Below are 11,766 nucleotides of genomic sequence, written 5' to 3'. Positions count from 1 at the left end.
ACGCTTTTTCAGTTTTGCCCACAAATTTTCTATAGGATTGAGGTCAGGGCTTTGTGATGGCCACTCCAATACCTTGACTTTGTTGTCCTTAAGCCATTTTGCCACAACTTTGGGAGTATGCTTGGGGTCATTGTCCATTTGGAAGACCCATTTGRGACCAAGCTTTAACTTCCTGACTGATGTCTTGAGATGTTGCTTCAATATAGCCACAAAATTGTCCTGCCTCATGATGCCATCCATTTTGTGACATGCACCAGTCCCTCCTGCAGCAAAGCACCCCCATAACATGATGCTGCCTCCCCCGTGCTTCAAGGTTGGGATGGTGTTCTTCGGCTTGCAAGCCTCCCCCTTTTTACTCCAAACAAAACGATGGTCATTATGGCCAAACAGTTATATTTTTGTTTCATCAGACCAGAGGACATTTCTCCAAACAGAACAATCTTTGTCCCCATGTGCAGTTGCAAACCGTAGTCTGGCTTTTTTATGGCAGTTTTGGTGCAGTGGCTTCTTCCTTGCTGAGCGGCCTTTCAGGTTATGTCGATATAGGATATAGTTTTCTGTGGATATAGATACTTTTGTACCGGTTTCCTCCAGCATCTTCACAAGCTCCTTTGCTGTTGTTCTGGGATTGATTAGCACTTTTTGCACCAAAGTACGTTCATCTCTAGGAACAAAACGTGTCTCCTTCCTGAGCGGTATGACGGCTGCGTGATCCCATGGAGTTTATACTTGCATACTATTGTTTGTACAGGTGAACGTGGTACCTTCAGGCTTTGGAAATTTCTCCCAAGGATCAACCCGACTTGTGGAGGTCTACAATTTTTTTCTGAGGTATTGGCTGATTTCTTTTGATTTTCCCATGATGTCAAGTAAAGAGGCACTGAGTTTGAAGGTAGGCCTTGAAATACATCCACAGGTACACCTCCAATTGACTCAAATTACGTCAATTAGCCTATCAGAAGCTTCTAAAGCCATGACATCATTTTCTGGAATTTTCCAAGTTGTTTAAAGGCACAGTCAACTAGTGTATGTAAACTTCTGACCCACTGGAATTGTGATACAGTGAATTATAAGTGAAATAATCTGTCTGTAAACAATTTTTGGAAAAATGACTTGTGTCATGCACAAAGTAGATGTCCTGACCGACTTGCCAAAACTATAGTTTGTTAACACGAAATTTGTGGAGTGGTGGAAAAACGAGTTTTAATGACTCCAACCGAAGTGTATGTAAACTTCCGACTTCAACTGTATTGCATGAATACAGTCAAATTTACCGGTATTAGTTCATTAAAGTGAGAACGCGGTCTTGGTTACAATGAAAGGGTCTGGTACGGTGATGACGCACAATAAACACTGTTTGTGTAACAAAGCTCTTTGCGGATAATGATTACTGGTGATCATTACCCCAAGTGCATTATGGATCAGTTCAGGAAGTGAAACACTGTCACAGGAGAAGGAAGCAGGCTATTACTGATTGGATTATAATTTATTCCACATCATCTGGTCAGTTTGGTGCCTATTAATGGTGCTTAGAGCAGTATGGCTCCGCCAAGGTTGTGTCAAACCAACAAGAATTTGATCCTATTTCTGTCTTAACCTTCAAATTAAACTCCACAATCTTCAACCCCATGTCCGCTGACTGGAACCGTTTCGTAGCACGTCACTGACCAGTCTGTCAGATTAACCAATTGAGTTAGTACAGCCTTTGTCCCAATTCTCTCTCCTTCCTCCCAAAGGGTGAATTTGTCCACTTCCATGATTTGAAAGACAATGACGAGTATAAGAAATATGATGGCAACTCCCACTAGACCATACCCCAACAATCCAATGCTTTTAGATTTGTGGGAGGTAGTGAACGATTGCACACTTCAGGAGAAAGGAGATATTATTGGGAGGCACACACACTTAGTGCTTGTTTTGACCTAAGCAGTTTTACAAAGAGAAGGAGCATTCTACCATCACTAGTACAGACAGTTGAGAAACACTGCTCTATGAACTTGAGTCCATATCATGAGTCCATTTCATGGTCCATTTAAAGAGCTTTTTCATTTTACTCATTTTGTTCTCCTTGTATTTTGCCCTTGTCTTATCTCTATAGCTAGGTTTCTATCCAATCGGTGACAAATTTCCATGTGAAAAATCTGCATAAAACAATACGCACATTTTCCCACCAGAGATGTCTCCATCAAATTGATTTATTGCAGATGAAAGGCTGAGCGTGATGACATAATGCACATACAAACAACTTCCCATGTACCAAATAAAAAAGGAAGTTAAAAATGGGTTTCCATCGCATTTTCACCTCTACTGATGGTTTTGTCACAAAATCTGTTGCGTTATATAGCAAATGTGCCCACTTTTGTCTTGGCACATGTGCTCTAGCCAACAACTCACAGATACAGTGTGGGTAGGCTACCTACAAGAGATTATTATGTTTAAGAGCAATATTTTTTTTTTGTCAAACGGCAGCCAAGCATCAATCATCATGTCACCAGAATAAAACCCTCAATATTTATTGGAAAGGAGCATCAAGCTCATTATTGTGCATTGTCACCACAATGTATTTCATCTGTAGCCTAATAAACTGCAATGTTTCCCGAGTCGTAGTGGGAGGACCACACAACATATTGCGTATAAACCCAAGTTTACTTCGATATGATGGTTTTATATCAATATTTGCACATAAAGGCATTTCCACCGCCATTTCTCATATACACACACAAAAAGATCCCGCCATGTCGAACGAACAAATTGTCTGTTGACATTTATATAATTGTACAGGCATTTCCTGTTTCCATCAACCCGGTCGTGACTTTTTTCATGCATCAGGTAATCCGCATGAAATGGTTGGATGGAAACCTGGTTTGTGTTGAAAAATGATCTCTCGGGGAAATGAGTTGGCAAGCCTCCTCTTTAAATTAGCTTTAAAAATCTATTATTGATGTAACCTCCCAATAAGTGTCTGCAGTATTACAAATATGTCTGTAATGCTAATGAGAGAAACAACAAGTATTGTGAGAGAGCTGGCTGTTACTTTGACACTTAAAAGGTTTAAAAAAGAATGAGAATAAAAACTGTTCAAAGGTACTTAAAGGGATAATCCACTATTTCCTACGATTAACAGTGTTAAATAGCACTAATATGTGAAAACAATATTTTTTGTGAACAAATTTTTCATTTTGTCATTATAACAAGGTTGGTAGCAACGTGAAAATAGCTGTGGAAATCTGTTGCAGCTCAAGTCAACTACAAACCCCACAATGCAATGCTCTCTATCGGGCTGGCTAGCAAATGTAGCTGCACAATAATACCAAAGTCAATATCAGCATATGAAGTAGCTCGCGTCATAGCTTTAAACTCGCCTAAACAAACTGCACTATCAATTTAGGAGTCTCTCACCGAGTTCTCACAACTTGCAGTTTGTCACTGCCCAGATGTAGTGCAGAGAACGTTGCTATGGCAACAACGGCCCTTTCCCACGTCTCCCCACAGACACACAGGGCGTATTGAAAGATGGTACTTGAAGGAGAAACCGAGTCTAGTAATTTGGTACACTATTTAGATTGGGCACATCTAAGCAAAATATATACAGTACTTTTTCATGAGGATATAAACTGACGGATGTGTTCTAGACAAGTATGCCCATACCATCTATTGGCTGATTTGGCGATCTGGAGTGCAGGTAATTGTTTTAAAAAGCGTTATGAAATGTGATAACATCACACTATCGCTTTTTTTTCTGTTTTTTTATTCATAATGCAAAAATCAACTTACATTGCTACATCAAACATGTCTAACAAAACAAAACACAGGTATTAACAAGAAAATAATCAAACATACAAAAAATATCAATAAAATAATAAAAAAAATAAACAATTTTAGTGCAATTGTATTCACTCTGAAAAAATCTTATGATTCAGGAAGATGTTATTCTTGTTGTTATTCACTAGGGTTAATGTTTTAATAAGATAGTTGAATTCAATCAGAAAAATCTGTAATTTTGGTATAGAATTTTGTATTTGGCAACAAGAATTAAAAAAATAACAATAATTTCAGTGGTCTTGTTATCATTGCAATAGTAACATATTATATATTTAATGTCAAAAACATAGGCAGTGTTCATAATGGTAAATAAGTATTTGCAAGGTTTTCCCAAAATTCTGACACAAATTTACATTCAAAGAACAAGTGAGACAGATTCTCAACTTCTTTTTCACAGAAAACGCAGATATCATCAATAGCCACAAATTTGGATATCATAGAATTACATGGATATATCTTACGTAAAATTCTGAAGTGCACTTCCTTAACTTTGTTTGGTATACAGCATTTGTAAGGCCTTAACCATGCATTTTTCTAGACAATGTCAGGAATAAACATGTTCCAGAAAAGCTTTCCTCTCGGTGTAAGTTGGTTTTGTGAATGAAGAATTTGTCTTATATATTTATTACAACAAGATCTCTCAAGTAAGCCCACGCCTTCCAATCTGAGTTCTGGATAAACTTTGTGATCATTACCAAAGCTAAGATGAGTTTTCATTAGTGTAGTTAGACCACTGGGAACGGCTTTGATCACAGAAATAAACTCTCTGAAAGGTATTGGAAACTCTTTCAATGTTATAAATTGTTCATATGTGAGAATATTACCCAAAGTCAATATTCCTCTCATGCCAGCTGGGGTAGAACAATGACTTATTCCTTATAGTTATGTCTGAATTATTCCACAAAAGAGTTTTATGTGGGAAGAAATTGTGTAAGGAAACATATTTTCCAGGCCTTAAAGCTTGTTGGTGAAACCTAGCCAATTTAGCAGGTAATCTTTCAGGACTATAATTACATTTCAGTAAAAATTGAAGACCTCACAATTTATTAAACACATTATTTGGAATGAAATACCATATTGAATCAGTATTGATCAAACATTTTTTCAACCAGTTTATCTTGAAAGTGTTATTTATGTCAACAAAATCCAACACTTCTAGACCGCCTTCAGCTCTTTTGTTAGAAAGGACAGATTTTCTTAGTTTGTGAGACTTATTTTTCCAGATGAAGTCAAGAAAGGTCTTATTGATCTCTTTACAAGTAGCTGGATTTACACATAAAGCTAATGAGGGGTACACAAAATGAGACAGTCCCTCTGACTTGGACAGAAGTACTCTCCCAAGTATAGAAAGATCTCTTTGTAGCCAATTATTAAATATATTTTTAGTTCTCTTAATTTTAGGAGAGAAATTCAAATGTTGTCGAAGTGGTTTTTTGATAGATGTATTCTTAAATATTTAACACAGTTCTTTACAGGAATATTTTCTATTTCTTTATCATCAGAGTCAAATAAACATAAGATTTCACATTTAGAAACATTCAGCATTAATCCTGATGCAATAGAAAATGCAGTTATAGRATTAKGGSCATGGGCGACCTGGTCTTTGTCTCTTAAGAAAAGAGTAGTATCATCAGCCAGTTGGGAGATTTTGATTTCTTTGTTAAAAATGGTTAAGCCATACAAATTTGCATTATTCAGAATATCTAGAGATAGAAGTTCCACAACCAAAATGAATAAGAATGGCGAAATTGGGCATCCCTGTCGTACACTTCTGTTGATACTGAATCTTTTGGATATATTAAGGTTTAGTAGCACTGAACTATTTATATCTTTGTAAAACATGCAAATTACTTTAATAAAATGTTCACCAAATCCAAAAAGTTTAAGAGACCTAAAGAGAAATTAATGTTCAATTGTGTCAAAGGCTTTACAGAAGTCCAWAAATAYGACAACCGCATCTGAGTCAATTGCATCTGAATAATCTATAAGGTCCAAGACTAAACGAATGTTAGAGCTTATGTGACGGCCCTTCATAAATTCTGTTTGAGTCTCATTTATAATGGTATCTATTCCTTTCTTTAATCTTTTGGCATAAACCAGCGCAATCAATTTGTAATCAACATTTATTAAAGTAATTGGTCTCCAATTGTGAATGAGAGAAGGGTCTTTATCGGGCTTCGGAATCAATGTAATAAGGCCCTGTTTCATAGTGGAGACCATTTCCCCATTTTTAATGCAATCTTGAAACATATTGAAAATTGGGTCTTCTAGTAACTCCCAAAACTGTCTATAGAATTCAACTGAGGCCATCAGGGCCAGGTGATTTCCCTTTTTTCATTGAATTCAGAGCCTCTCTAATTTCTTCAATTGACACAGGTGAATCGCAAACTGAGTGGAAATAATCCTCAATTACAGGGACATAATTCTGAATGAACATCACACTATCTCCAGTGACGAGAACCATGTACCTATGATGCGTTCTTACACAATTTTCTGATTTCACAAACGGACCAGTTAGAAGTTCAATCATGGGGTAAATTTTTATTTAACCCACTAATAAAACATAGGCTTTCCCCAAATTGACAGGAATTTCATGGTTTTCCCTTCAAATTATCCCTTCAAATTGATTTAAAACTGTAGTAACTGTAAAACATACAAACTGGCAGGTAAAAAACAGCTGTGGCTCACCCTAGTTAAAAGACATTCAACATGGCAAGACCTAATTACTGAACTGGAACACCTGTGTCAATTAGCCACTTCCATCGCTGGACCAATAGAAGACAAGAAACACTTAACAATGAACACGACTGACTGCAATTGGTTGGAAATGAGGGAAAGCTCTAGTAACTAGAATGTGTGGTAAATGACTGAATAAATTAAGGACATAAACAGAACTTGCTGTATAAATACTTTTTGAAAATGAATGTCTTTAGTGAAGGCCACTCCTTCACAAGTATATTTTCCAAACATTACAACACCAATGCTTTGAGACATTCAACACTAATTGGCTGCCTTTGAAACTGATGCAAACACAGTTGTGAAAGACACATTTTTTTTGTCAAAGGCAGAAATGTTTAAATCATGTTTTTGTAACTATGATTCCAGCTACATTACAGCCCGAGCCTTGAATCTACTAAGAAGTTTGTTTTCCAAATGTGGTATTTATTTTGCCACATCTCCATGGGGGTTTCAAGGATGCAGGATTATTTTGGAGTTGACAACTCCCAATAACAAGAATAAAATCAGTAAGTGCTCACCTGGGGAGCAGACTAATGAGAAAGCGCTACACTCCTTTAATTCAATCTGTGAGAAGTGTCCAATATCTGAGTCTACCTCTTTACCCAGACAGGAATACATTACATCTAACCTCTCATTCTGCTGTTTCTCATTCATGTTTTCCTCCTGTCGTGAGAGGAGGGAAAGAAAGAGATGGAGAATGAGAAAGGGAGAATGAAACAAAGAGAATGTGTAATGCGGAAATTATCCTGTTCTGGATTCATTAGTTAGTGATTTGCTATGCTGTGTGCTGCAGTGGCTGTAACTCATCCTCATCTGGCTCTGTGACAGTCCCCCAGAGAAACTAAAGGCCCATTAGAGTAGCCCCGCCCCACCCCACCCTGCCCATACCTTACCCAGCCACACAGGGGAGGGGAGGAAGTGAGCCAGGGATGGATGGTGTGAGAGGTGGCAAAAATAAAGTAGTGTGTTTTGGCACCTTCCAAACTAGTAGGTAGGGATGGTGTGAGAATGACGTAATCTAACGGTTTATGGCTCAGGTACTGTTATTTTTGTTTGGTTCCTACATACAAATGGCAGACTCAGAGGCAGGCGTGGCTCGCAGTCGAGCTGGTGGTCTCTCTCTGTAACCTGGACGACAGCCGCATTGTGCATTTCAAATGGCACCCTATTCCCTATATAGAGCAGTGCTTTTGACCAGAGCTCTATAAAGGGAATAGGGTGCCATTTGGGACACATGAAATAGCCATTGCACTCAGAAAAACACATCAAAAAGGGTGCAAGGTAGATCATATCTCTACAATGGGACAGGGCAAATGTCCTCACAAAATCAGAGCATCTTATGGCTGGGTCGAGTGATACAAAACTCAAAACAATAAAGTTTGGTTTCTTTATTCAACTCTTGGATTTAAATGGATACACATTACCCAACACATTTCAGCACATTATAAAACATGTACGTACACTTTGACAATTATTAAACCAGACATTGTGCCAGCATAGCTCCATCATCAATGCACAACACACCGCTCTGAGGTAACACACAGTTGTGTGTCTGAACCGAACATAGAGCTATAGGTTATTAGCTTCAGCTCAAAACATCAACCTTGATCTGAGCTCCGGAGCGATGCACTTTCATCTCCCCTCCATCGCATCATGGGCTCTGTGATTCACCACCCCCAACATACTACGACCCAGAAACACAAATCAAGAGTCCCAAATGAAAGAAAATAACAGATCAAAGGAGATGGAGAGAGATTTCAGGGGCTCCTTGACTATGAAAACAAATTGGGATTTTGATGTGGAAAGCTTCAACGGTATGCTATTAAACTGTGATGATTAGTCCGGTGTTGGAGGAGGTAGAGAGAAGTGAGGAGAGGACTCTCCATGTAAGGATCCTGTAGCCGTATCTGTGGGCTCGTCTGTGGGCTCCACGGTGTAATAACTGACATGCTGAAACTTGATCACCTCGTTGCCCCAGCTGGTCCATCCTGGCTGCAGGCTTCTGGCAAACAGCTCCAGGCACCGGGCGTCGGCACCCACGTACGGCCTTAACACCTCTGTGGAGGGAAACAAAGAAATAGAAGAGGGCGCCTAGGGCTGGTCTATTGGTAATGCTGCCGCCTCCGGACAGCAGGTACCCCTTCAGGCCCAGGTTATATCCCCAGTGCAGTCACTCAGAGGAGAGGAATAGAGTTCAGAAACTATCTCCCCATCTCACATTCTAATATCTGTCAATAAAGAAGAGGGAGAGGATGGGGAGTTCAAGACATTTTAGATGTCCTCAGAGGAGAATAGAAATAATAGATTATTCTGATAGAAATTACAAATCTGAACAGGATCTGCCTATGGGGGTATTTAGTTGGTGCAGAAGGGGGAGTGGGGGCTTTATGTCTGGCTTGCCAATGAATGCTGGATTCGTGCATGGGGGTGTTCTGGCTGTCCTTGAGTTGGGCAACAATGGCTTTCCAGGAACAGCATTCCTGACCGATAGGGTTCACTTCATCTCCGCTGTCTGCTCGCTCACATGCGTGCTCACGCCCCGCTCGCACACTCCACTCACTCTACACTAGGCAGGTTAATGAGCGCCAAAACCCCAGAGTCTAAGACCCCCCCCCCCCCGTCCGTCCAGCCCCCCCTCCTCAATCCCCCTCCTAAACCTGCCCAGCCTACACCTCTCTTACAAAACATGTCAGAAAGAAAAAAGTTAGGGGGTGGGGGGAGAAAGGCCAAACATGAAAAGCTCACAGACTAACACAGAAGAAACACTCTGATTGGTGACTCAGCTCGCAAAGTTTGGAGAGGGAATAAAAAGGTCTAATTATCTAAAAACTCAAGGCAAGAGAGGGGGTGTGAGACTTGCGGCTTGCCTCGCGGCTCAACTTAGTCTTTGTGATGTTTCTCTCAATGCTGCTGCCTTGAGTTTAGACCCTGCACATTCGGTGTAAATCCCAAACGGCAACCTATTCCGTATTTAGTGAACTACTTTTCCACCGGGACTCATCAAATGTAGTGCACTAAATAAGCATTAGGGTGCCGTTTGGGTTGTCAAACTGATCCTGGGAGAGCCAAGTTCAGGATATTGATGACAGCGCTTGTTCTACTGCCCCACCTGATCTCAACCCATTCATTTTGAAAGTGAGGTATTTCAGGGAATTAATACTTTGTGTGAGAGGAGGTTATAAAACCACAAACACTCACAAATAATAAGCTGCAGTGTGTGCGGTTCTGTGTGGCTCAGATGGTAAGTGCGCGGCCCTAGCAACGCCAAGGTCAAGGGTTGAAGTCTCACAGGGAACACAAATATTGATTCTCTCACTGTACTGTAAGTCGGATTGGATAAAAGTGTTTGGTAAAAGCAGTTGGAATGTGTACTCAATTGTCATACTTGAGTAAAATAGTACTTGAGTAAAAGTTTAAAAAAAATCTCTGGTATTAAATGTATTTAAGTACAGTGGTGGTAAAAGTACTCAATTGTCATAATTGAGTAAGAGTAAATGCTATAAATCAAATTACTTATATTACGCAAACCAGATGGCACAATTATGATAATGTTTGTATCTGCATACAGATGGGCACAGACATAATTTACAAACACAGTATTTTTGTTTAGGGAGTCCGCCAGATCAGAGGCAGTAGGAATGACAACTCGTTATATTGCTAGGTGTGTGAATTGGACCATATTGCTGTCCTGCCTGAGCATTCGAAATGTAACGAGTACTTTTGGGTGTCAGGGAAAATGTATGGGAGTAAAAAGTACAGATCTTCAGGAATATAGTAGAGTAAAAGTTTATTTTAAATATAAATGTAAAATACAGACACCTCCCGCAAAACTACTTAAGTAGTACTTTAAAGTATTGTAACATTTGTACTTTACACCACTGGCTAAAAGTGGTAAAAATACTGTACATACAGTGGGGAGAACAAGTATTTGATACACTGCCGATTTTGCAGGTTTTCCTACTTACAAAACATGTAGAGGTCTATAATTTTTAATCATAGGTACACTTCAACTGTGAGAGACGGAATCTAAAACAAAAATCCAGAAAATCACATTGTATATGATTTTTAAGTAATTAATTTGCATTTTTATTGCATGACATAAGTATTTGATACATCAGAAAAAGCAGATATTAATATTTGTAACAGAAACCGTTTTGCCAATTACAGAGATCATACGTTTCTTAGTTCGGTTAGACCAGCCGTCTTGCAGCACACGCGCAGCAAAGGGATTGCCCCACTCCTCCAACCAGACCTTCCTCCCAAATCCTTCAAGGTTCGGCGCTTCGACTGGCAATACGTTTCAGCTCCCTCCAAAGATTTCTATTGGGTTCAGGTCTGGAGACTGGCTAGGCCACTCCAGACCTTGAGATGCTTCTTACGGACCACTCCTAGTTGCCCTGCTGTGTTGTTCGTGTCGTTGTCATGCTGGAAGACTCAAGCCAGACCCCATCTTCCAATGCTCTTACTGAGGGAGGATGTTGGCCAAATCTCGCGATACATGCCCCATTCATCCTCCCTCAATACGGGCCAGTCTGTCACTGTCCTTTTGCAGAAAAGCATCCCCAAAGATATGTTTCCACCTCCATTCACATTCACGTTGGGATGGTTTCTTGGTTACTCATCCTTCTTCTTCATCCAAACACTGAGTGGAGTTTAGACCAAAAAAGCTCTATTTTTGCTCATTCAGACCACATGACCTTCTTCCATCTCCGCCTGGACATTCCAGATGTCATGTGCAAACTTCAGACGGGCTGGACATGCCTGCTTGAGCAAGTGGACCTTGCGTGCGCTGCAGATTTAATCCATGACGGCGTAGTTGTTACTAATGGTTTTATTTGAGGACTGTGGGTCCCAGCGCTTTCAGTCATTGACCAGGTTCTGCCGTGTAGTTCTGGGCTCATCCCTCACCTTCCTCATGATCATTGATGCCCCCCACACGAATGATCTTGCATGGAGCCCCAGACCGAGGGTGATTGACCGTCATCTTGAACTTCTTCCATTTTGCGAATAATTGTCGCAACAGTTGTTGCCTTCTCACCAAGCTGCTGTGCCTATTGTCCTCTGAGAGCCCCCCCAGCCTTGTGCAGGTCTACAATTTTAGCCCAGTCATTACACATCTCTCGTCTTTGGCCATGTGGAGAGGTTGGAGTCTGTTTGATTGAGTGTGTGGACAGGTCTTTTTATACAGGTAACGATTCAAACAGG

General features: G+C 40.1%; 1 protein-coding gene across 2 annotated transcripts in view; it reads right to left on the bottom strand.

The window, feature by feature from the left end:
• Window positions 1-6,348: 6,348 nt before the first annotated feature.
• The window catches only part of mettl4 (methyltransferase 4, N6-adenosine), a 19,251-nt gene continuing 13,833 nt past the window's right edge, over window positions 6,349-11,766 (bottom strand). For both annotated transcript variants that reach the window (XM_023972899.2, XM_023972898.2), the window contains one exon: window positions 6,349-8,618. In XM_023972899.2, coding sequence (XP_023828667.1) covers window positions 8,398-8,618 — 221 coding nt within the window. In that variant the 3' untranslated portion in view covers window positions 6,349-8,397. The remainder of the gene's footprint in view (window positions 8,619-11,766) is intronic.

The sequence above is a fragment of the Salvelinus sp. IW2-2015 genome, linkage group LG27 (genome assembly GCF_002910315.2).
Source record: "Salvelinus sp. IW2-2015 linkage group LG27, ASM291031v2, whole genome shotgun sequence".
NCBI classification, from domain to species: Eukaryota; Metazoa; Chordata; class Actinopteri; order Salmoniformes; family Salmonidae; genus Salvelinus; species Salvelinus sp. IW2-2015.
This window is presented reverse-complemented; position numbering and strand designations above follow the sequence as displayed.